The 26929-nt window shown below is 40.6% G+C and overlaps 1 protein-coding gene across 14 annotated transcripts in view; it reads left to right on the top strand.

Annotated features, from left to right (window-relative positions):
• Nucleotides 1–26929, top strand: part of SMARCA4 (SWI/SNF related, matrix associated, actin dependent regulator of chromatin, subfamily a, member 4) — a 57196-nt gene that overhangs the window by 7161 nt on the left and 23106 nt on the right. For 8 of the 14 annotated variants that reach the window (XM_037887854.2, XM_037887853.2, XM_037887852.2 and 5 more), the window contains exons 2-16: nt 630–726; nt 9398–9647; nt 11308–11440; nt 12402–12800; nt 13416–13514; nt 14548–14806; nt 15413–15539; nt 16355–16528; nt 16888–17061; nt 17200–17367; nt 18598–18648; nt 19646–19776; nt 20428–20485; nt 22191–22309; nt 25828–25978. In XM_037887854.2, coding sequence (XP_037743782.1) covers nt 9426–9647; nt 11308–11440; nt 12402–12800; nt 13416–13514; nt 14548–14806; nt 15413–15539; nt 16355–16528; nt 16888–17061; nt 17200–17367; nt 18598–18648; nt 19646–19776; nt 20428–20485; nt 22191–22309; nt 25828–25978 — 2265 coding nt within the window. In that variant the 5' untranslated portion in view covers nt 630–726; nt 9398–9425. The remainder of the gene's footprint in view (nt 1–629; nt 727–9397; nt 9648–11307; nt 11441–12401; nt 12801–13415; nt 13515–14547; nt 14807–15412; nt 15540–16354; nt 16529–16887; nt 17062–17199; nt 17368–18597; nt 18649–19645; nt 19777–20427; nt 20486–22190; nt 22310–25827; nt 25979–26929) is intronic. The other 6 variants (XM_043532833.1, XM_043532832.1, XM_043532831.1 and 3 more) reach the window with 2 other exon arrangements.

Here is a 26929-nt window from a genome sequence, read left to right as displayed (position 1 = left end):
GCTGATCCACCGGAGTGCGCAGCTCCGCCCCCCAGAGTGCTGCTTTACTGCGTTATATCCGAATTCGTGTTCTATTGGATCGCGTTATATTGGGGTAGATGTGTATTTGTATTGTGGAGGTGCCCCAGAAATGGATCAAGACCCCATTGTGCTAGGAGCTGTACAGATATAAACAAAAATGTAATCAGCCCCAAAGAGCTCAGAATCTGAATATAAGACAGGTACAGACAGATTGGGGAGGACAAGGAAACAGTTTTATGTTCTCAACCACAGAATGCAAAAGGGTAAATAAATGACAAAAATCTCATGATACCTAGAAATGGTCATTTCCCTTAGAAGAATTTTTTCTGTATTTTAATGGAAAGGCAAATAAGTTTAAAATCTAAGTGCAGCAATTGTTAGTTTCCCATTTGGAGGAACACAGCACAAATTGTATTAACATTCAGTAGCACACTTAAGTGTCTGGCTCTCCACCAGCAAAACTTGTTTGAGTGAGATGCAGCAGTTCTTTCAGCATTAGAAAGTCTGAAAGGAGCTGAGCCAGTCATTTTACATCTTGACAAAGCAGATCTATTTATTGGCTAAACACACATTTAAGACAGAATAGTAATGACCAGTTTCTTCTACAGCACTGGATTAAAAACTGGTAATCCTGAGACCTCAATCCCTCCATCATCACCACATGGACTCTGGGCTGTGAGATATCAGAGACCTCAATGTCCACAGGTAAGTTCTGGGCTGCTGACTTGTTCATCTCTGTTCCGATACTGATATTTTATGTGCTACAGAGGTGAGTTTTAATCATGGTTTATTGAAATATCACTTAGCTGACATTAGAAAGTGGAGTATCTTTCAATTTCAGTCACGTTAGAAATATATTTAAGGAGTCTATAACGCAGTGGAGAAAGAATCTTAGTGTTGCCGCATTTTCAGATCTGTAGTGAACTGAACTGGGTGTCCCGGTAGAAAAATGGGGCTGTAGTGTCATTTCAGGTTTTTTGGATTCCTTTGTTGGTTCTAAGAGCAGACTTCCTTTGCTAGAGCACTTAAATTGCATTCATATTCCTTGAAGTACGGTATCATCATTTCATTTCAGTGCATTTGCTCAAAGCACTATTTTGTCCTTGAAAGCATTTGAAATCCTAGTGTGGTGCAACCGGCAGATCACATTATCTATTGACAGCAAGAGAATGAAATACATAACTTACAACTGTGCCAATAAAGAATATGTCCCTTCATAAATTTCATTGACCATTTGTAAGCTGCAGGTTTGTAGGTCAGCCATTGCAAGCTATGAATCTTGTGCAGTGAATTAGGGCTCAGTCTTTTGTAGGTAATTGGGTAGTGTCCTCCCTTTTTTTATCAAAATAAGATATTTAATTGTTCTTTGTTTTCCACTAGCTGTTTGGTGGGGTGGGGAAGAGGTTGTGTGGGTTTGTTTTTTGTGGTGTGTGGATTTTTTTTGTTTTTTGTTTTTCCTTTTAAGGAAAGGGAAGAGGAAAATGTGCAATGACATGTCAGAAATTGGTAAGATTTCTGAGGACTGGAGAGAGACATGAGTGGAAAGACAATAGTCTAGATACAAATACCAGAAACCCATCTACAAATACCCATTTACATAGATTAACAAAAACTATGATAACTGATGGACTTTGACTTTCTGGCTTTTGTTTGGAATCAATTTTTGTTTATCACTGGATACTAGTCATTTTAAAGAAGTAACTTTTAAACAAGTAAGTCTGACTGTAGTCTGTTGGCCGCTCTGTGCAGTGCGAGAGATACAGCTATCAACGTTGTTCAACTTCTTAATTCCATATGACAGTGAAAATAGGTGCAGCTGACAAATGCAGTTTCTGCTTCCAAAGACTTAACCACTTAAGTGTGTTTACATGTACACACAAAAAAATAAACTAAATCCAACAAAGGTTTAAGTAACATTGTAGGTAGGCTATTTAATATTGCTTTGCTTTTGTTCTGAATGGGAATATTGTAAGCTTTAAGAATCCTAAGGCTTAAACACTAATGTTGCATGCCTTTGCATTGCTTGATAACTGTTCTTTGAGCAGGATCCTAATGAAAGGCATCTTTAGAGTGGAAAAGAATCCATAATGTACTAAAATGTGCATCCTTCTTAATGGAGCAAGACCGTTCCCACAGAAGAAAAATCTTACTGGGAAGAAAATCTAGTCAGTGGCTGGCTAGCCATCAGGAACAGATGTTTTCAGTGTCATCTTTAAATTCACATGGAATAATTTTTCCTATCTAACTGAAACCGAAACTTCTTGAATATAGGACAGGGCTAAACACACTGGCACTGTGTAGTGAGTTTATCAGTACTGTTGGTAAATTTGTTCCCAGTGACAGCTGTGACTAAATATCTGTTTTGGTTTTTTTTGTTTTTTTTAACATTCTGACTTATGTTTGTGCTCAGGTCTGAATGTTTGAAGAGGAAACCTCCACTATGTCCAGAATTGGATGGATTAGATTTTTATTGGCAAATGTTGGTAAATGTCGATTTCACTGTGTATACATAAACCACCAAAAAATATTTCTATTGAGGGATCATCAAAATTTACAGATAGAGTAAGAAAAAGACTGCTTGAGCACTTATTAGAGTTTGGTTGAAGGATATTTACTTTGTGTATTTTACATGTAATGTTGATTTGTATTTTAACCGTTATGACGCTTTAACTTTTTGAATCTCAACATCTACTGTCGTTAAATTGTCTGACCCCCCTCATAATTTCCGACAACTGTGAAAATCTAAATAGATAAAAATTGGGGGGGAAAATGCTTAAAATCTCTAATTTAATGCAACTGTGAAAATTTAAGTCAATAAAATTAGGAAAGAATGCTTAATATAAACTGATATTATCAATGTTTAAATGACTAAAAAAATCAAATTTGCCAAGCCTCATTATATCAAACTAAAATCTGGACTCAGCTTACCTTTCCATTTTCTTCATTTCCTTAACATGTTTGTATCAAAACCATGCATTGCTCCTTTATAGTCTTGTCTTCATTTAATCCTTTTGAGTAATCAGTCAGATTTGTGACCTCATAATCACTTTTGGTGATGTCATAGATACAGGCTTATGACTTCACAGCAAGATGAACAGAAGGTGAGGATGAAAGGATGCAGGCAGACTTCCTTTGTGCCTTTTTAATAAGTGCTACACACATTTTTGATTAAAAATGTTGTTGTGTTATCAAGATTCCCTTTTCTTGTGATCAAGAATTATGAACCTAAGAGATTAGTTAGTGCGCACTCTTTCTTCCCTCTCACCTCTTTGCGTTGTCTATTTGTCTCTACAAATTCTTCCACTGAGCTACATTTAGTTGAGGTCTAAGCTTTCAATGAATTTCATTGCTAATGCAAACTTGCCCTAGATTTCTAACCTCAGAGGTCCCAAAGAAATGCTGGAGGCAAAAACCAAATTTGTCACAATGTAGTGACTAACTACCAGTACCTCTGCAGTTGTGATTTAGGAATCTGAAACTGGACATGAGGTTTACTCAAATGCCATAAGGCCTCATGGAACAAAAGAATCTGCTCCAAATTCCTAAACCTTTGGCCTTATACAGAAAGGCAGTGTCAACTCCCTGAAGAAGAGGAGGTGACACTGGGAATAGTAAAATGAGGGAGGGTAGACAGGGGATTGAGGCAAGGAATGTGCCATTCTAAAGATCCAGTTTCTTCAAACCCATCTTGCAGCCAATAAGGAACATTTGCCCCCTGGACACAGCACGTCTCAGGGCACAACTTGGTCCAATTTTTACAACATGCAATTATGTCTCTTATCTGAGTGCAAGTAGAAGCTGCAATCTGCAGCAAGCTTTAACTGAGGGGAAACCACATCTCAGTGCAGATAACTAATTTGTCTAATTTATCTTTAGGCTTGTCAGATTACCCTTTGATGGAGTAAGCAGCCTTGCTTGATACTTGACACCTTCATATCTTTAGGCCTGATTACTGCAAGTAACATCTGAAGTTTGGTAGCAGATTTGGTATGGTAACAGCCCTCCTGTTAAAAAGAACCACCTGGTTAGAACAAACTTCCCCAAACTGATGGGAGAAAATGGGGGACGCTTACGTTTTTACAGGTCTCTGACAAGCAGAATTTTGAATTTTAGAGCTAAATTGATATATAAATATTACATCTGTCAATTAGTCTCAGTTAACTCATGTGATTAACTCAAAAGTAATTGATTAAAAAAATTAATCATGATTAATCGCAGTTTTAATTGCACAGTTAAACACTAGAATACCAATTGAAATTTATTAAATATTTTGGATGTTTTTCTACATTTTCATTATATATAATATAGTAATCTGTGTTTGAAATCAGTGTATATTTTTTATTACAAATATTTGCACTAAAAATGATAAAGCTCACGAAAGCTTATGCTCAAATAAATTGGTTAGTCTTTAAGGTGCCACAAGTATTCCTTTTCTTTTTGCGAATACAGACTAACACAGCTGCTGCTCTGAAAAAAATAAATAGTATTTTTCAGTTCACCTCATTCAAGTACTGTAGTGCAATCTTTGTCGTGGAAGTGCAACTTACAATGTAGATTTTTTTTTTTTTTTTTTTTTTTTTTTTTTTTGCATAACTGCACTCAGAAACAAAACAATGTAAAACTTCAGAGGCTACAAGTCCACTCAGTCCTACTTGTTCAGCCGATCGCTAAGACAAACTAGTTTGTTTACATTTACAAGAGATAATGCTGCCCTCTTCTTCTTTACAATATCACCAGAAAGTGAGAACAGGCATTTGCATGGCATTTTTGTAGCTGGCATTGCAAAGTATTTACTTGCAAGATATGCTAAACATTCGTATGCCCCTTTATGCTTCGGCCACCATTCCAGAGGACATGCTTCCATGCTGATGACGCTTGTTGAAAAAATGTGTTAATTAATTTTGTGACTAAACTTCTTGGGGAAGAATTGTGTCTCCTGTTCTGTTTTCCGTGCTTTCTGCCATATATTTCATGTTATAGCAGTCTCTAATGATGACCCAGCACATGTTGTTCATTTTAAGAACACTTTCACTGCAGATTTCATAAAATGCAGTGAAGGTACCAATGTGAGATTTCTAAAGATAACTACAGCACTCGACCCAAGATTTAAGAATCTGAAGTGCCTTCCAAAGTCTGAGAGGGACAAGTGAGAGTGGAGCATGCTTTCAGAAGTCTTAAAAGAGCAACACTCCAGTGTGGAAAATACAGAACCCGAACCACCAAAAAAGAAAATCAACCTTCTGCTGGTGCCATCTGACTCGGATGTTTTAAAACGAACATGCGTCGGTCTGCACTGCTTTGGATTGTTATCAAGCAGAACCCGTCATCAGCATGGGTGCATGTCCCCTGGAATGGTGGTTGAAGCATGAAGGGACATATGAATCTTTAGCGCATCTGGCACATAAATATCTTGCAACGCCGGCTACAACAGTGCCATGCAAATGCCTGTTCTCACTTCCAGGTGACATTGTAAACAAGAAGTGGGCAGCATTGTCTCCTGCAAATATAAACAAACTTGTTTGTCTGAGCGATTGGCTGAACAAGAAGTAGGACTGAGTGGACTTGCGGGCTCTACAATTTTACATTGTCTTATTTTTGAATGTAGTTTCTTGTACATAATTCTACATTTGTAAGTTCAACTTTCATGATTGCACTACAGTACTTGTGTTAGGTGAATCGAAAAATACTATTTTGTTTCTTACAGTGCAAATACTTGTAATCAAAAATAAAGTGAGCACTGTACACTTTGTATTCTGTGTTGTAATTGAGATCAGTATATTTGAAAGTGTAGAAAACATCCAAAAATATTTAAATGGTATTCTATTGTTTAACAGTGCGATTAATTGTGATAAACTTTTTTAATCGCTTGACAGCACTAATAAATATATGAAGAACATAGGATTTGTAAGACTGGATCTGACCTGAGGACCATTGAGTCCAGAATCACATATCTGGCAGCAGTCAGTACCAGGTGCTTTTGAGGAAGGTGCAAAGAACTATGCAATAGCAAATGTGAGATTATCTGCCCCCCATGAGGGTCTCATCCTGGTCTCTAACAGTTAGAGATTGGCTTAAACCCTGAAGCATGAGGTTTCATATCCTTTTCACAATTTTTGTTATCACTCTGTTTTTATATCCATATAAATGTTGTGGCTTGTTTTTGTTTGTTTGTTTGTTTTTTAATTCTTGAGAAACTTCCTTATTTTTCTATCATGTTTACAGATAAGGGAGGCAGAGGAGGGACAGAAAATAGGGAAGGGGTTAACACTGGAACCTTATCTAGCAACATGGATTACCATCTAATATTGACCAATTGACAGTGTCTTACAGAGAAAGATCTAGAATAAGCGTTCTACTTTATCAATATTCTGATCATAAAAGACAAACACGAATCCTTTAAGAGTAGTATATTTTTGTCCCACAGAACAAGAAGCTCAAGAATTCTTAAATATTTAAGCAATACACCTTGCAAAGTAATAAAAAAAGACTTTGGATTGTACTTTCATGAAATGTGTTGGAGACATAAATTTAAAAATCCTCCTTTAACAACCATATATAGTATTTTAAACACTGAGATTTGTTATCCTTGATAATATAGGAGAACAGGTTTGCATTCTGTTCTTTCAGTTCCCACTTATGGTACCTTTTTTGCTTTCACAGCTGCAATATGTGTCAGAGCATGAAACCCAGAAATGGATTTGGTTTCCCATGTGGCAATTGGTTGTAAACATTTTACATGCTCCAGTGTAGCTTGGCAATTCTAAGATAGCTGATTCTGGCAGGTAATGGCATACATCTTTTCCCCAGACTCATTGCTCTGAGTATCTCTAGAACTTGAGAAATAACACTGCATCCTTGTGTGTTTTATTTTTAAATCAGAAGTTTAATTTATATTACCTGCCTCACAAGCAAGTGAAGCTTTTCTTGCATAATCAGTTAGACTTTTAATCTGGTCTGGGCAGTGAATATCTAGGCATTTTATACCCTGTGGAAACTTCAGTATGGCTACGTTGATAAGTGAGACTGTAGTGATTCTACAGGTTTTGCCTCCAGAACTCATTCTGACATGGCTGGGAGCAAAGGAGCCTGATCAAAACTGAATACAATAAATGTTCTCTTCTCCATGGCTTATATTAACTGGGGCTTGTGTTCTCTTTAACCATCGGGAATCTTTACAAATATTTATACTCAAACCTTTCACCATACTTGAAGTGAAAGCGATTTCAGTTGCAGAAATTGTAGGGTTGCTATCTGGACTCTTCTGTTGGCAATATGCAGCTGTGTAACTTGGAATTGTTATTCCAAACTGTACTTCGGAGCTACTGTTTTTCCATTGAATTTAGCAGATTTTAACATACAAATGCAATAGTGGTTGCAATTGTTAACACAATATTTCCACCTACCTGCGTTTTTGAGGTATCAGAAATACAATGTTATGTCAATTTTTGTTTAAGAAAGGGAGTTTCTAATTTAAATGGAAAAATAAATGAAACTTGGACACATTGATTATCAGACAGTGTGTTTAATTTGGTTTATGCTGTCACAGTTGTAGACTGTGGTTTGCTACCACGGGTTCCGTTTTGCTGCTAACGCAGTCTATATTACCCAGGTCCCATCACACAACACAATTTCCTAGGTTTGGTTACACAGGACTGGCAGACTTATCTTGAAAATGTTCCGATGGTTTGGATTTGCCTCTGCATGAGTTTCTTATACAATTTAGGTTCTGGGTCAAGTTTTCTATTTGAGGTTTTCTGGTATGTATTAGTGACTCAACCCTTAAAAGAATATTGGCATCTTACAGACTATGAGCCAAACCAGTGCCTTAGGGCACATATTTTCTGCAAAGAGTTAAATGGATAGAGGAATGTTTTCTGTAGGCATATTGATCTCTCCCAAATTAACATATTGAACTGGGTTCAAATTCCAGAGTTTTACTTGGAATACATAACCTATCAAGGTGTAGCAGCAACAGAGTCTGGAGACTTGTTTGTACCATTGGAACAGCTTTCTGTGGTTAGTGATAGATTCTCCATCACTTGAAATTTTTAAATCAAAACTAGGTGTTTTTGTAAAAGATCAGCTCTTATTCAAACAAGAATAAATTCAAGGAAGTCCTATGACCTGGGTTATACTGGAGGTTAGATTAGGTGACTGCAATGATTCCTTCTGGTTTTACAATCTGAGTCTACACAGAAGTTACACTAGTTAAAGTTAAACTTAAATTGGTTTAAAAAAAAGTTTTTTTGTTAAACCATTGTTTACGTGGGTGCAATTATATCATTTTAAAATAGATTAGATCAGTCGAATTTGCAACTCTAAATTTACTAACTGATGCAAAGTAAACAAATATAAAACAGATTTAAATCCGTTTGTCTCCACCCAAAAAATTGCACTAGTTTAATAAAAATTGGTGTAAAATCACACTTTTAGTTAAACTGGTGCAACTTTGCATATAGACCAGGCCTTATTGTGATAACTCCTCCTTTGCATTCACATAATGCCCAGTAATATTGATGGGTGTTAAGCACATACATTGCAAGGAAAATCGACCCTTTTGTGAACTTCATACATGCTAATGATAACTGTTTACAAGTATTTGAAGGGTGTGAAAACAAAGGGGAGAGAGAAATTCTTGAGGGTGGTCCTAGTGTGTGCTACGAGAGTTAATGGGATGAAATTAAAGGGGAGATTTAGTCTGAATACCATGAAAAACTTCTTGAAAATGAGATTTACAAGACTGTGAAATCATCTCTTTGAAGAAGAGGCGGAAACTGCATCACTGTTGGGGCATTAAAACTAGTCTGGATGGAGCACAGGGGAACAGTTCTGCCCTGGCTTCAGGGAGTTTGGGGGGGGGTGGGGGAGAGATTGGATTAATTGATCTTTTGTTTCTCTTTCGTATGGCTTTCTGACAAATGCAGACAAGAATAAAACTGTTAATGTACATTTTTATATTGGTATAATTTATTTGGAATTTCTATTAAGCCCATAGTCTGGCTGCTTGAAACCCCATGCATCCAAGTAAATGGGCAGCTTCCCACATCTGTCTTCTGAATTTGTTTCCCATGCTCATGCTCTTCTTTGGCAACATGGTCATTTCAAAGACCATGCATATCGAATAGTAGGGTGCTCACTTCAGTCCACCGTCGCGCCGTGAAATAAAATAGCACTATTATGATTTATTTATTTACTGTATTACTGTAGTGTCTAAGTATCCCAGTCATGGATATATAAACTTCTACCCTTGCCCCCTCTCAACTTTATGGGGCGACACTTCTGTCTTCAAAGCGGCACACCCTCAGTTTGCCATGTTGTAAGCCACTGACTGACTTACACTGACAGTCCTATCTAAAGGCATGCTCTCTTGCACTAGGATACTGGTTTGAGCAATTCTATTGAAGATGTCCACTCCAGATCCTCCACTGGGAGGAACTCCTCGCCCAGGTCCTTCTCCTGGACCCGGCCCATCACCTGGTGCAATGTTGGGCCCCAGTCCTGGACCCTCGCCTGGCTCTGCACATAGTATGATGGGACCCAGCCCTGGACCACCTTCATCAGGACACGCTATACCACCTCAGGGGACTGGGGGCTATGCTCAGGACAACATGCATCAGATGCACAAGGTAACCAACTGTAACAGTGCTCTGTTTGAGTGGGGCTTTTATTTTTTCCTGGCAGAGCTTGCACATTCCTCTTTTTCCCTAGTTATTAAAAATAAATGAGTATAAAATGAAACCATTAAGAGTTGCCCTAATTTTCTACAGCATGCGATTTCCCCACAGCCAGTAAAATGTAGAGCAAGATATGATCCTTCCTAGGTCTTATCTTTCACAGTGGACCAAACCTGAAAGCAGATGAGTATAAGTTAAAGGTGATTTGTGAAGGAAATAAATAAAGGCTTCTGCCTCATTTCTGTTTCTTGACAATGGATACAGAAGGCCTGGAATGTGGTGGGTTTTTTTATTTTTGTTTTTGTTTTTTTAAAGATGGTTTACTTTGTTTTTGATACCTTAGGGATATAAAATATGGTTTTGCTGGAAGACGTGGGTTTCAGATGTGTAGAACCCTGCAAATCTGAAGATATCCACAGGCCATGTTTGTGGATCCAAATTTTGTATCTAGAGCCTTGAAAATCTGCGGATATCTGCTTTATATCTGTGGATATCCGTGGGCCATGTCTGTGGATTGCATGCGGATCCAAATTTTGTATCCATGTAGGGCTCTACAGAGGTGAACTGAAAAACTTTCTTGCTTCTAACTGAAGGGGCAGGGGATTTGAAACTTATATGTATACAAACTCATACTTGTATATTAGTATGAGTTTGTACACATATATTTGTTTGCAATATAAAATATATTCTTGTATGAGTTTATTAGGCATTTGAGTTAAATGAACATTAACAAAAGTAAACAAACCCTCCCCCTACCCCACAGTTTAAGTCTGATTAAAAATATTTTTCCATGTTAGTTCTCAACTTTTGTGATGTCAGAATGCATGTAGTTCTGTGGCTATCCATAGAGTTCCAGGGTGGAAAAGACCTCCGTTTTTAATGCAATAAACACCCTTTCAGGCCCTCTTCATACAATGTAAGAAAGCAAAGAAAAGGTCCAACCCCTAATTTTTTACCTGACTTGGTCACCGTTATCACACCCAGTACACACAGGGTGTTTTAACAGTTGGTATACTGTGTTCAGGCATAACCTATTTTTCAGTTGCTGATATGTGGGCTGCAAAATAACAAAAAATTGGACTTGGATTTCAAGGAATAATGCATTTAGTCTCAGAGTTATACCTGAAATTCTTTCATGAGATACCTACAGCGCCTCTCAGTCTTATGCCACTGTGAACAAATAATGCAAGATAATGTAATAACTGATGCCAATGGCAAACTTTACAGTCTGAGGAAATTTCGCTAGATACCCTCCATGCTTAATGTGATTTTGGACTAAAAAATATTTGTCCTTAAATATTTCTCGTGTGATTTTTTTTTTTTTTTTCTTTCGCTTCATTGAGTGCTGTCTGTTTATATGGTATCCTGAGTGTGGCCAATAAATAGATCTTCCTTTTGAAGATGGATGTTGGTAGCATCTGGGTCAGCATGCTACAAATGGTGCATCATTCATGTACCTAGGACACTACTAATCTAAATACAAACTGTACCACACAATGCAGCAGCCTACTCTCTGCTTCCACTAGTCCTTTGCCTCTAGGAGTAGCTTAGCTTTTTCTTTGATAGTAATTATTTTTAAGCAGGTTTTGCGCTGTCCCTTTTTCCTTTGCAGCCAATGGATTCCATGCATGAGAAGGGAATATCTGATGATCCTCGGTACGGCCAGATGAAGGGGATGGGAATGAGGCCAGGTGGGCACACGGGAATGGGTCCTCCTCCAAGCCCAATGGATCAGCATTCTCAAGGTCTGTTTTTCTCCTGAGCGAGGGGCCTGGGCGAGATTTGCAAGCAAGTTTCTGAACAGGACACTGGTCCCCAGTCTAGTGTTCAGTTTCCTTGTTGATTACGGCTGCAGTGGGACTCCTCCTGGGAGAGTGCACTATTACAGTAGCAAGAGCAGAGAACAATATGGATACAGACTTCGAATTTTTGTGAAAGGCCACCTGTTCCATATTCTTTCTTTCTACCACACTGAGGACAGTTGCTACACAAAAGGGCAGCTGGTGTCCTGGCATAGCCACATACAGCACAAAGGATACCCAGCCATATCCTGTAATTTCCTCTGCTGCCACTGAGAGTGCTCCTGTGCTCCCTTTGTCATGGGCATGGCAGTGATTCAAGAGACTCTGGGGAGAGGGTGGTTTTATGATGGAGAAAATAAATCTACAAGCAGGGAACAGATGGGCCACGCAGCAGGTAAGAGACCTGCAGCCCTTCGCAGCCACCAGTATGTCTGTGAACCCTCCCTGGACAGATTCCTCTGTAAATCCTCAAACGGGATTATTTTTGTTCTTTGTTTTAAACCTTTAGTTCCAAACAGGTTTCAGGGTAACAGCCGTGTTAGTCTGTATTCGCAAAAAGAAAAGGAGTACTTGTGGCACCTTAGAGACTAACCAATTTATTTGAGCATAAGCATTATTATTATTCGGATGCATCCGATGAAGTGAGCTGTAGTTCACGAAAGCTTATGCTCAAATAAATTGGTTAGTCTCTAAGGTGCCACAAGTACTCCTTTTCTTTTTAGTTCCAAACAAGTTTTAGTGCAATTACTTTCACTGGGGACCCTGGCTTAAAGCAGTTGCAGCCTCCATCAAGAGTGATTAAATAGCCTTTTTTCCTATAGCATTTTTAAAATAAAACTAGCCTTTCTGTATTACTATGCGAAGTCTACAGTATGCTGCAATATAATTGCATCTCTCTTTCCAGGTTACCCTTCTCCGCTTGGCGGTTCTGAGCATGCCTCAAGCCCAGTTCCAGCTAACGGTCCATCCTCTGGCTCTCAAATGTCATCTGGTCCTGGAGGAGTCCCGTTAGATGGTACTGACCCACAAGCATTAGGACAACAGAATCGGGGCCCAACCCCTTTTAATCAGAACCAGCTGCACCAGTTAAGAGCTCAGATCATGGCCTATAAGATGCTTGCCAGAGGGCAGCCGTTACCTGACCATCTTCAGATGGCAGTGCAGGGAAAGAGACCAATGCCTGGAATGCAGCAGCAAATGCCGACGCTACCTCCACCCTCTGTATCTGGGACAGGACCAGTGCAAGGAGCAGGGCCTGGGCCTGGACCAGGACCAACACCTCCAAATTACAACAGACCTCATGGTGAGCGCCAGCTTTGTTCCTTCCTTAGTCTAAATTCAAGACTCTTCCATTTCAGTACAGATGCACATAGACTGATGCACGGGGGTAGCGTACACTTTCTGTTTATCTGTTTGGTACCTTACATTAGCTTATGGAGGGATGTTTGTCTGTACAATGTGTCTGGTCGTGCGTGCACAAAGACTCCTTTGTCACTTTCAGGATCCTGCACCATTTTGCCCCCCACAATGTCTTTGCTCTCATTCCCTTGCATTCCTCCTAGGCCCCTCTCCTAATTGCTTCATGTCTCCTTTCACACTGTTTTGTGTCTTTTCACAAACCCTTTCAAGCCCGCTGCTAAGCACCTCCCCCATATTGCACCTCCCTTGTGGGAAACATTCCATCCTTTATAGCTGTGCTGGTATCGCCCACATGCAGTCATGTGTTTTAGTCTCTCTGAATTGGGACTCTAAACTCTTCAGGGAAGGCTTGGAAATGGCCATGTATGCTGACCATGCTCTCACTGATTAAGGAGCCTGGTTTTGTTCCCATTACCTACATGCAAGGAACAAGCAGATATATTAATAAACTGCAGACAGAGTGTCTTACTGCTGTCTCTTTTTACTCTTCTTTGTGCAGGTATAGGAGGGCCTAACATGCCTCCTCCTGGACCCTCAGGAGTTCCCCCAGGAATGCCTGGGCAGCCCCCTGGTGCACCCCCAAAGCCCTGGCCTGAAGGTGAGAATAACTAGGGTTCTTTTAAACGGTTAATTACAACAGATTTCTCTGGCATTCCCTTCCCCAGAGCAGTGAAGGCAGCATGGGGATGTGCTACTCAGGCATGTGGAGGAAGGGCATACTGAAGTGAAAACTGAGTCAAAAGTTTTTTTTGGCCTCTTCTGTTGTTCCCCCAGCACATGAGTTATTGCAAATCCTAGAAGACCTTTATTTTGGCTTCTGCTACAGTGTGTTCCTGCCATCTGGGTGACTGTGGAAGACATTACAACTTTAGCTAAGCTCTTTTAAAACCCTCCGCCTGGATTTTGTGATCCTGCAGACAGACCAGTTAATTCCAGTGCAGATTTTGAAGCCTCTGGAGTAGTTTTTTTGGCAGCCATTTGATGTCTTTGGTCAGGTGGTTAGACTCCAATGGGTGATCTTTCCAAAGAGCTGACTCTGGCATCTACAAGCTTTTATCCTGCTTGAACTGTTGTACTATAGGGGACAGCTGTACAAAGCTGCGCAGTTCATCTTGTAGCTAGGCGGAAGGAATTGCATTTGGTTGATGTGAAATTTACAGATTGCCAGATGATTGAGAGGAGGTGGGGGGATAAACAGTAGGACTGAACGACTTGTTCAGCATGGGGTGAACATGGCAATGTCCTATGTTATAAAGTATGGAAAGTGAATACGGAACATATGCAGAAGCAGAATATTTTTTAACCGTTTTCTCTGAAGAGGTTCTTTTGCCGTTAAACCTTGTACCTGGGCTGCATGTCAGCTCTCCAGTGCTACTTAGCGCCAGAATGTTCAAACTTGGGTGCCTGAAGTTTGTCACCTAAATGAGTATCCTGATTTCCAGAGGTGGTGAAGCCAATAGAAGCTTTGTGCCCACAGCTGCTCTGAAAATCAGGCCATTTACTTAGGTGCCTAACTGGAGTCACCCAAGTCTGAACATTTTGGCCAGGGCCCATGGTCAAATTCTGACAGGTTTAAAGAGGTGTGGGGGGACATACAACCCAGTGTCACTCCCAGTTTGGTTTTTGAACAGGACCAATGGCAAATGCTGCAGCCCCCACTAGCACACCTCAGAAACTGATTCCTCCTCAGCCAACTGGCCGTCCTTCACCAGCACCCCCGGCGGTACCTCCTGCAGCATCTCCTGTAATGCCACCCCAGACTCAGTCACCCGGGCAGCCAGCCCAGCCTGCCCCCATGGTGCAGCTCCATCAGAAGCAGAATCGTATCACACCGATCCAGAAGCCAAGAGGACTTGATCCAGTGGAAATCCTTCAGGAGAGGGAATACAGGTAAAAGCCATGGCTTCTGTTGGAATTGTGAGATGCTGATATCAAGTGGCTGGCTGCCTCTCTCTCCTTTTATCCTCCTACTGGTGTCCTCAGTTCTCTTGAAGAATACAGTGGCTCTCCTTATTTACCATTCTCCCCCTCAGCGACACCCCCCCCCCCCCCCCCAAAAAAAAAAAAAAAAATCAAAATTCCCAGTTGACATGTGCTGTACAGACTAATGTAGGACTGAGAAGAACTGTGCATAAGTTCACTTCAGAGCCTGTCAGGGCAACTCCTGAGATCTTACACATGCCTGCCTCTGTTCTCCCAGGGGCTGACATTTCCCTGGCACTTCAGTTATTGAGCCCAGGTCTCTTTCATGCCAGAGAGGAGTGCTACTGCTATGCCTATGTATTAAATGATGTTTTAAGCCCTATGTTCCAAACAAAGATGTACATAGCTGCCAAGAACTTCCATCGTACTTGAGATACGGTGACTCAAGGACTGGACAAAACACAGATGTATTTGATAGTCTTTTCAGTTGAACGGTAAAAGGCTAAAAGTGCCCAGACTTAAACTCATTTTATTTGTCTTCATCTGCTACGAAATTGTGTCTTATCCCCACAGATTGCAGGCTCGCATTGCTCACAGAATCCAAGAACTAGAAAACCTGCCCGGGTCCTTGGCTGGTGACCTGAGAACCAAAGCTACCATTGAACTTAAAGCACTAAGACTGCTTAACTTCCAGAGACAGGTAGGTTGTGGGGTTTCAGCAGCTGGCTTTCCAGTGTGCGATGCCTGATTCAGAGCAGGAATTAACGAATTACTGCAGATTTTGTAATGTAAGGCAAATGCCGGATACACAGGAATAAGATAATTAGTGTGCGTTTGTGTCTGTGTCTGGCTTGGAATAAAACAAACTGAACTAAATACAAGAACCCCCAGGCCTGCCTTGTGTGTTAGCTGGTTACCTTGGAAGTGGAAGTGGTAACTTCCCTGGATACTGGACTAGATAGAGCATTGGTGCATCCCATTTACTGCTCCACTGATCTGACCTGACAGAAGGAAAAGCTGCCTGATAAGATGGGCCATTGGGCCAATTTGATGTGGCAGTGGACTAGATGAACCGTTGCTGTGTGGTGCTCTGGCAGCATCTTTATTCTTATAAATCTCAATTCTGAGACTCCATGTGGAAGAGAATCTGATTTTTTTAAGTAGTTTTACTTTTTTGTTTTTCCACTGAGGGTGTGATCCACCCTGTGCAGAGGATCAACACAAGCCTGATGCACCATGTATGTCGCACAAGGGCTTAAGATCTAGAATAGGCCTTTTGCTGGTGAATTTCACCCTTAGTGTAAATAAGCAGTGTTATACTGCGACACTGCATATTTTTCCAGTTCCATACCATACATCTTCGACCTGAATCTTTTGCCCAAGGCATCTTTAGAATTGTATTTCAGCCTTTGATTGTATGATGATTGGCCTTTTTAATGCCATGCAAAACTTTGGCACTTTTAAAATGGCACACAGAGAGAAATTAATTTTTTTAAATGTGAATTTCTTGAAAAGCTGCGCCAGGAAGTCGTGGTGTGCATGAGACGAGACACGGCCCTGGAAACGGCGCTGAATGCCAAGGCATACAAACGCAGCAAGCGGCAGTCCCTGCGCGAGGCTCGCATCACAGAGAAACTGGAGAAACAACAGAAGATCGAGCAAGAACGGAAACGCAGACAAAAGCACCAGGTAAGTTGTTCCCTTCCTGTTACTTTATTTTGTTTGTTGTTGTTTAGGTTGGGATTTTCAAAGGAGGGTAAGGAATTTAAGATTTCTTTGGGAATTGGGCACCGAAGGACAATAACTCTCGTTTTCCTGTAGAGAGAGTTAGAATACGGAGGCCATTTAAATTGAGAGTCGTTACTGAGATGTTAAATATATTTGGGGCAAATTACAATCGGAGGAAAAGATCTTTTTTGTGGCTAAATCTATGCATCAAATGGCTTACAACATAAAAAGACATTGATTATTACAGTGCAGAACAATAGATGGCTAGTGTGTGTATCTTGACATTTTATAGTCCAATTGCCTTCACTTTGTCCCTTCAGGAATACCTCAATAGCATTCTCCAGCATGCCAAGGATTTCAAAGAATACCATCGATCTGTCACGGCCAAAATTCAAAAGCTTACAAAAGCTGTGGCTACTTACCATGCTAACACTGAGCGTGAGCAGAAGAAAGAGAATGAGAGGATTGAGAAAGAGCGAATGCGCAGGTTGATGGTAAGGTTTCCCATGGGACTGCAAAACAGGTTATACACGCGCGCGCACACGTTGTATAGCTGAATGTTGTATAGAAGTTTTAGCTGGCTAAATTTCTACTCGGGGCTGAAAGGATGCTAACCTTTCCTCTTCCTTTAGGCTGAGGATGAAGAAGGGTACCGTAAGCTTATTGATCAGAAGAAAGATAAGCGCTTGGCATATCTACTCCAGCAGACAGACGAGTATGTGGCCAACCTGACCGAGCTGGTGCGACAACACAAGGCCGCACAGGTGGCAAAGGAGAAAAAGAAGAAAAAGAAAAAGAAGGTGACTTAACGATTAAGCCTGCTTGTTGCTAGGATTGTTAGCTCTGGCAGGAGCCAGGTCTGGAGTAAGGCCGGGGTTTGGAAACTGCTGTCTCTACTGTCATGCCTTGTTTCCGAGTTGTACTAGCCCAGCCTTTGCAGTTCAGGGCATCTATTGAGCAGAGACGGTCATTCGTGCTGACTGCTTCTTCATAGACAGCTGTGACTAGGGTGAGATGAGCAAGCTCACTTCTCTTGAAATCAAACGCCATGTTTGAACTTGGGACTCCAGAACTTAAAGCCTAATGCATCATCTAACCTGCCATACCAATAAGCAGTTTACCCTACTTGAGAATGCATCTCTAAAACCAGAGTCTTCATGCTGTTTTCCTTAATTTTTCAACAGAAGGCATCGTAAACTGCAATGTGATTTTTTTTCTTCCATAGTAATATAGTGAAAGAAACTGAAGACTGGTCTGTTTTGCCAACTTAAATATAACTAATGGAAATTTACTAGAGAGAATTTACTGCAAGTTTTCTAAAGCAGAAACTCATTTGGTGAGAGTCGCTAGATCAGAAAACTTGCAGTAAATTTTCCTTAGTAAATTGGCATTTATTAAATGGAAGTTGGGAAAAACTGAGCAGTTTTTTTGGTTTCTTTCACTGAAAAAATGGAAGAAAACAGTGTTATGAGTACAAGGGAATAAGCTGGTAGAACTGATAACAGTTTTTAAGTGTTGTGGTTTTTTTGTTGGTTTTGTTTTTTTGGCGATAGGGATTTCTTTTCCAGGACATTTAAAACGGGGTGTCTTGACTTTTAAAGAACTATTTTGATTTCCTTTTAATAATAAGGTGTGCAGAATTTTCTTTACTAACAAGAGCTGGCTTTATATGCTATGGTAATGGGTGTTATACAAAAAAAAACCAAACAAAACCCCAAACAGAGAAAAGTAGCTAATCTTGGATGTAGTAATCAAAAGCATCAGTCCTAATATAACACTGCATGACTGTGATAAACCAGTCTAAAATGTTAGCTCTTTTTGAAGGAGGATTTCTTGGCTAGAACTTTACAAATCTGCTCCAACCTGAGCCGCTTCTGCATTTAACTGTGTCCTCCCTTCCCATCCTCCTTCTTTTGAGTTGGGATACTTGCATTATAAGCATGCGATTCCAGTGCAGTGCTCATATTGTGGGTTTGATTTTTGTTCCCATTATTAAAGGGTTGCTATGAGTTGTATTCCCTTTCTTTCAGAAGGCAGAGAATGCAGAAGGGCAAACTCCTGCAATTGGACCAGATGGCGAAGTAAGCACAAGAAACTTGTTTCATGTGGTGCCAAGTAGGATAGAAAACGTTTGTTAGCCACACGTTGAAAGGATCAGTTATGATGACGAGATTTTGGATTGAAAGAGAAACAGCACTGAAGTGTAGTGCAGTAGATGGCTAAATCAAGACTTCCTAAAGTAAAACATATTCAACTTTGTAAAGAAATATTTTTCTGTCTTCTTACTGTCTCCACCCGCAAGAATGGTTCTGGCAGCCTCTCCAACCTGTCATGTCACTGCTAATTTCGGCAGCAACTCCAGTGTGCTCACACTGGCTCCAATCCTGCAAACCCTTAGATATGTCACATAGGAGAGGAAGGGTGTAGAGAGTAAACAAGCCTGGGATTGGGAGGCTGGAGTTAATTCCCAGCTCTTCCAGTTTTCCTGTGTGACCTTGGGTAAATGTGTCTGTAAAAGGGGGATGACCGTGCTTTCCTACCTACAGCAGTGCTGTGAGGATCAATATGTTAAAGATTGCGAGGTGATCAGATACTATTGGGATCAGGGCCATAAGAACCTAAGGGAGAGCCACCCATAACTTTAGGCATGTGAGAAGTCCCAGTGAACTCAGTGGGACAAAAATGCTGAAAGTTACACATATACCTAAGAAGTTGCAAGATCACTTGTGACAAAGGAAGTACTGAGTGGCAAATTAATTTATAAGAGAAGCTGGAGATATTTCACATTACAATAATTCAAATGCTAAGCAGCACTTTTGTCACAGCTAGGTCAAGACAGTGGTTTCCTGTTCCTTCTTTTTGGATTAGTGCAAACCAAAAATTTTAAAAACAAACCAAAAAAAGCTTTGATCTACTTATTCTTTGGGTAAATAGGTGTTTTAAAACTTCAGTGGGTGCCTCATAAATATTTCTGCAATAGCACTTAACTGGTTTTAATTAAAGCATTGGCTAATAGAGCACAGAGAAGCTTTAATTCCAGATGGAATACTGAAATTTACATATGTTGTGCTTTTTCAGCCTCTGGATGAGACCAGCCAAATGAGTGATCTCCCTGTGAAAGTGATCCATGTGGAAAGCGGTAAAATCCTTACCGGCACAGACGCTCCAAAGGCTGGACAGCTGGACACCTGGTTGGAAATGAACCCAGGGTAAGCCATCACTAGTTCCCAGATTGCCATCTGGTGTCCTGCCAGAAGGATGACAGCCTCACATTTGCTGTAATGCATTCTGTGGCTTTGCTTATACATCCTGTTCCATGCTCTAACTGAAATGGGTCAAAAATTACACCAGTTCACAGTCTGGGATACTGGCCCTGATCCTGCAGTGATTGTGTGTCTGCAAGGTTTCTCCCTCACAGAGATCATTGCAGGATTGGGGCCTGCAATGGTTTAATTCAGGCAAGAAAAGCCCAAAATATCAGCATAGGCCCAGCCTAACACCTTGAGAGTCCCAAAGGGTCGGAAGGAGTTATGTTATACCATTAGAAAGCGAAGATTCCTTTAACCTTACTGCAGCGGTCAGGGCACTGTTAAAATTATGTGGGAAATACTGTTGCAAAAGATGCTTAATTGGTGGCCCTCTACTTATGCACCCAGACCCAATAAATTTTTCTAAGCACGGGTCCTAAAACCTGGGATTAGAAAGGGAAAAAAATTAGACAAATTCCTGTGTTAAAAGTAGCAGTAATCTCACTCTAGTTTGAGTTCAAAGGCTTTTAGAGACCAAGCTAGTCGCATGTTTGTGCATTGCTCTGTCAGAATCAGAACTGATATTAAATATTAATATTTGTATTTAATTAGGTATGAAGTAGCTCCCAGATCTGACAGTGAAGAAAGTGGGTCGGAGGAGGAGGAAGAGGTAAGTGGATGTGCCTTAAGTCATATTTTTTGGGTACTTTCGTATTTTAAAATAGAAAATAACCAGTAGACCTAAAAAAGTCATTAAACTGAATCCAGTATTTATTTTTCAAATATAGTTCAGTGTCTATTTTAGCTAAAATGAGTTCATTTAGAACAAATAAATATTGAAAGAACAAATGTGTGCAGTGTGAATCAAATAACCTCGTGCTGTCATATTTCCAACCCCTTTCCACTTAGTATCTCTTCCTCTGTCATGTCTTAATGAGGACACAACCCTGCAAGCCTTTACTTCTGATAGTAGACTGACATTGCCATCATAAGTCAATAAGGATTTAAAAACATAAGAACTGCCATAGTGGATCAGACCAATGGTCCATCTGGCCTGGTATCCTGTCTCCAACCATGGTCAGTACAAGAGCTTCAAGGGGAGTGTACAGAACAGGGCAATTTTGCAGAGATCCACCCCTGTCCTACAGGATCCTGTACCGGGTCTGTAAGGCAGTGACTGTTTCTTATGAGTTCGTAAAGATTCATAAACAGTCTGAAGCTATGTACATTTTTAAAAGTAGTAGGTCCAAGATGCATCAAGAATCTTTGAGTGCTCCGCAAGTTGGGGTGAAGGAGAGGTAATATTTTGGGGATAGGGTAAATCTTTTTTTTTTTTTTAAATGAGGTTGGCAGTGACTAGTGGCTCAATCTCCCTGTCTTACTGCTCTGCACTTGTTGTGTGCTAGACTGTTATTCTGCACTGGCAGCTTAGGGGCAGAACACAATTTTGCCCACATAATGGAAGTTCTCACTCCTGTCAAAAGATGTATTTTTAAATTGCTTTGGGAAATGAGGTTGGGTTGTTAGAATATGTATGCGGGAGGTAGGGTGCATCTGTATGTCAGCTTTGAATGATCAGTGTTCTAGAGCTTACATGAAAAATGTTCAAACTAGGGTGTTTAAGGTTAGCTCCTACATCCATATTTAGGAAGGAGACAAAACAGGGATTTACGTAGGTACCTATATAAATGGTGTGATTTTTTTCAAAGGTGCCACGCATCTACAAATCTCACTGAAGTCAAGGGGAAAAGCAAGTGCTCACCGGTTTTGAAAAGGGCTGCCTGTATTTAGGTGTCTAAATATGGGTGTGGGAGCCTCGTGTTTGGCCTAAGGGTTTATTTCTACCCAATTGATCAAAGATTTTTTTTTTGCCATTTTCCTAAAGAAAATGATGCAAAAGGGCCACAAATATGATCACAAAGTACAATTGTGGTGTCTAGATCTACAGGGAGATGCAAAGAGATTCTCTAGCTTTATATATGCATTTCCTGGTGATTCCTACTCATGGAGAGTCAATGCAAATATACATCTCGGATGCATTCCAACCAATCAACTGGCATGTATACTGTCCTTCATTTCCTCTGTGTGCTGAAGTCTCCTGCATCACCAGCTGGTGAACAAAGCTGTATGCTTTATAGCATCTCAGGAGCAGGAAGGAAGGAAAAAGAGGTGTTTCCAGAGTGGTGATTTTTTTGTGTGTGTGTGCAAAGTCTGCAGCATGTATTTAAAGAGTTTGCTGCATGTTAAGTGGCTTATGCAGACTTGATCAGCCCTGCCTTGCTGTGAGGATACAGAACACTGCCCTCTCCCTCATACATGAGAAGGAGTGTATGTAACTTGATAGTCCCAGTGATGGAGCCTTCAATTTCTGGCAGGAGGAGGAAGAGGAACAGCCACAACCTGCTCAGCCTGCCCTGCCTGTGGAGGAAAAGAAGAAGATCCCAGATCCAGACAGTGACGATGTGTCAGAAGTCGATGCCAGGCACATTATTGAGTAAGCCCCACCTAGTCACTTGCTATGTCAGTATTTTTAAATCCTGATGCCCATTTTGTTTCCCCTTTGGGGGGGCAAAAACAACCCAGGATTAGCCTGGATTGATTTCCATTATTCTAGATCACTTAGTGCCTGTCAATTATGCCTCCCACAAATAACTGGCAAGAGAAGACTTGCGAACTGCTGTTTCTCTTGTCCCAGCACAAAGGGCAGCGTTCCATTGTGAAGTCCGTCTTTCACCTGACTGGCACATGAAAATATTATACTTCACTGTGAAAGTTTTGCATGTCATTTACTGCTAGAATAGCTTTAATTTTAATCCCTATTGCCAGTCTCTTGTAACTCCCTCCCAGTGCTCCCTAAAAATTACATTGGGGGGCTCTGATTTGTTATGCTTGGTCTTTTTACCCAGAGATTAAGGTTGAGAGATTCAAATCCACTTAATAGATGCAATGCCTGTTCATTTTAATGAGACTTATGTCTGATTCTCCTAGAAAGCTTTGAATATATTGGTCCAGGTTTTTTTAAAACAGAAGAGAAATTAACATGTTGGTTACCAAAGTGCAGAGGAAATTGGGCTCTGTTTTTTTAATTTAAAGTTTCATGCTTAGGTATCCTCCTCAGAGGGGAATGCTGCCTTAGCTACATTTGGAGAAGGGAAAAGGTATGCAGATGAAAATAGCGTGACAAACCATGGTTGCATACCTACAAACATCAGTAGAGACGCAAGGGGATGAGGTCATATCTTTTATGGTTTGTGAAAGAGAGAAGCTTTAGAGGTCCTGAAGAAGAGCTCTGTGTAAGTTCACAGCAGAAGTTGTTCCAGTAAAAGATATCTCACCCCCCCTTCTCTCCAATATCCTGGGACCAACACAGCTACAAACTCTGCCTACAGACATCAGTCCTAGATTATAAAGCCAGCAGGGGCCACTGTGATCATCTAGTCTGACCTGCATAACGCTGGTCAAAGGACTGTTGTGAATTAAGTCCTGTTTGAACTAGAGCAGATCTCTTAGAAAATCAATCAGTGAGGCATGAACCTTTACCCTCTAGCTCCATAATTATAAGCCCCTATCACTCGAGCTACATAAGAACAGCCATACTGGGTCAGACCAAAGGTCCATTTAGCCCAGTATCCTGTCTTCTGACAGTGGCCAATGCCAGGTGCCCCAGAAGGAATGAACAGAACAGGTAATCATCCAGTGATCCATCCCCTGTCGCCCATTCCCAGCTTCTGGCAAACTGAAGCAAGGGCCACCATCCCTGCCCATCCTGGCTAATAGCCATTGATGGACCTGTCCTCCAGGAACATACCAACTTTTTTTTTTTTTTTGAACCCTGTTATAGTCTTGGCCTTCACAACATCCCCTGGCAAGGAGTTCCACAGGTTGATTGTGTGTTGTGTGAAGAAATACTTCCTTTTGTGTGTTTTTAAACCTCCTGCCTGTTCATTTCATTGGGTGATCCCTAGTTATTGTGTTATGAGAAGAAGTAAATAACACTTTATTTACTTTCTCCACACCAACAGTGATTTTATAGATCTCTAGCGTATCTTCCCTTAGTCGTCTCTTTTCCAAGCTGAAAAGTCCCAGTCTTATTAATCTTTTCTCATATGGAGGTTGTTGTTCCATACCCCTAATAATTTTTGTTGCCCTTTTCTGAACCTTTTCCAATTCCAATATATCTTTTTTGAGATTGGGTGACCACTTCTGCACACAGTATTCAAGATGTGTGCATACCATGGATTTTATAGAGGCAATATGATATTTTCTGTCTTATGATCTATCCCTTTCTTAATGATTCCCAGCATTCTGTTCCCTTTTGACTGCCGCTGCACACTGAGTGGATGTTTTCAAAGAACTATCCACAATTCTTGAGAGGTAACAGATAATTTAGACCCCATCGTTTTATATGTATAGTTGGGATTATGTTTTCCAGTGTGCGTTACTTGTATTTATCAACATTGAATTTTGTCTGCTATTTTGTTGTCCAGTCATCCAGTTCTGTGAGATCCCTTTGTAGCTCTTCACGGTCTGCTTGGGACTTAACTATCTTGAGTAGTTTTGTGTCATCTGCAAATTTTGCCACCTCACTGTTTACTCCTTTTTCCAGATCATTTATGGATATGTTGAATAGGACTGGTCGCAATACAGACCCCTCAGGGACACCACTATTTACCTCTCTCCATTCTGAAAACTGACCATTTATTCCTACTCTTTGTTTCTTGTCTCTTAATCAGTTACCAGTCCCTGAGAGAACCTTCCCTCTTATCCCATGACAGGTTACTTTGCTAAAGAAAAATCTTCCAGCTGTCAATAAGCAGAGGGCTGTTACATTTTCTGGTGACCAGCCAGTCTAGAGAGACAGTCACCTGCATTAAGCCAATGTATTACGTAGCATAATGTGGTGGTTTTTATAAACCACCCATGGGTATGGATATAGCCGTATTGGCATAAATGCACCTGTGTGAGCTGTTAGTTATTTTAAACTAAAGAAATGGAAGAAAAGAGGGTAATGCAGTGTTGACATTTTACATAACAAAAAGTCAGGGATTACAGAGTTTATGGTTCCCATGGTGGCAGACATTGCCCGAATAAAGATAAAAGTTATTGCCATATATGGAAAAAACTGAATATTTCAAAGTGGGTCCAAGTTATGTTTCTCTCAGCAACTAAACTTAAAATTCTGGATACTTCTGTGCATGTAAAAAACAACCTCACTGTGGAAGTAACCTAGTTTTTTGCTTTTAATATTTATAAGGACTTAGACATCCCATACTCAGATCTTCTCCCTCTCTCTTGCACCATCCTAGTTTTCTTTCTGAGATGCGCCCAAAAAAAAAAAAAAAGTTGTGGGGGCCTTAAATTGAACTTGGAAAGTATCATTTGGTTGTAGTGTTAAGCCTCTCTGATTTGGGCAGTTTCTGTTGCATCAGTTGAAAGGGGTTCTCATCACACCAGGAAATGTTAAGTTGTTTGCAGAAGAAACTATAATAGACTAAGTATAACTGTGTGAGAAAATAGGTGAAGTGTGTTTTTTAAATTAATTTTTTTTTTTTTTTTTTTTTTAAACCTTAATTCCTTTAAAACAAACACAAGCTGCTGGATGAAATCGCAATAAGAATTTACCATTCAGGTCAAGATTCTTGCTCTCTCAAAAGTGTACTGTGGTTTGGATCTTCAAAAGTCATCAGGACTTGTGCTCCGAAGTCACTTAGGCGCTGCTGTAAATCCCATCCCACCTTGTTAGTTTCCAAGGAATTAAAGGTGCAGGCATTATTTTTTTGCTCCCTGATTTTAGAGAGCATGAGGCAAAGGGAAAAGTAAACAGGGATGAGAAGAGACTAAAATATTCTTTCAAAAGCAAAGAAGCTGATTGGCTCTTGGGAGAGACGAGCTCATGAAATCCAAGGATTCGTGGGGTTCCCCAGGAGGTCTTCGGGCCCCGGGGAAGCCCGTCTCCCAGAGAAGGATTCTCTCCATATCCATTCAAAACCCTTTATTTACTTTATTTTTTAGAAATGCTAAGCAAGATGTTGATGATGAGTATGGGGTCTCCCAAGCTCTGGCGAGGGGATTGCAATCTTACTACGCTGTGGCCCACGCGGTCACTGAACGAGTGGACAAACAGTCTACGCTTATGGTCAATGGTGTCCTCAAACAATACCAGGTGAGACACTGAGGGAGGAAGTATCCTGATTCAGGGTGATGGTGACTAAAATAGCTTATGCACGCATACAGCATGTCTGATAAACCATAAGTATACTCAGCACTGGGGGGAGAACCTAGAAATTGCCAGACTGAATCAGACCCAAGGCCCATCTAGTCCAGTATCCTGTCTGTGACCATCAGCTCAAAGGAAGGTTTTCCTAGAACTCTGCAATAACAGATGTAGGATAATCAGCCCCTCGTATTAGGTTTCATCCTGACCTCTAGTAGTCAGAGATTGGCTTAAACCCTGATGCCTGAGATGTAATGTCCCTTCCAAAAGGTTGTCATTATTTATTAGAAGTAAGTTGCACACCTTGCTCTGCCTTATAGTCTAGATAAGGAACTGAGACATGTATTTGAACATAAACCCTCCTGAGATTGTTCCAGGCAACGGGTTTCACTCTGCTTGGTGTTGGGCTCCTGTCCTGCTTCCCTCACCGCTCTAATCAGGTGGCACTTCTTTACCATGCTCAGTTATTTCAGCTGTATCTGCCAGCTGATTTTTCAAGTCCATTTGGGGTTAATAGGTCATTATTTCTTACCTTTTGAACTTGCTGAGCAAAATTTGTTGCAAGTGCCTCCATAAGCAAATACACAATATAATAAAGCTGACAAGCAAGTTTTAAACATATGCGTGTGTACACACACATCTAAATTGCAAGTTTTAAACATGTGAACCTATGTGTGTACATACACATACGCCCCGCCCACCCCAAATTGCACCAAACAGGCTGAAGGTGACTGGATAATACTTGAATCGTGTAGTCTCTGGGGAACAAAGTGTGACTCGACAGACTTTATCTAGCATTTTTAGTTGTAATTAGATAATTGTACAGTACTTTGAAGATGCAAAGCTCTATGGAAGGACTAAATTTTTGTGCTTATCAGTAGGCTCTGGTGTAAGACCTTA

The sequence above is a fragment of the Chelonia mydas genome, chromosome 20 (assembly GCF_015237465.2).
Source record: "Chelonia mydas isolate rCheMyd1 chromosome 20, rCheMyd1.pri.v2, whole genome shotgun sequence".
NCBI lineage: Eukaryota > Metazoa > Chordata > Testudines > Cheloniidae > Chelonia > Chelonia mydas.
Note: the sequence above shows the minus strand (reverse complement) of the source record. Positions and strands in the feature narration are given on the sequence as shown.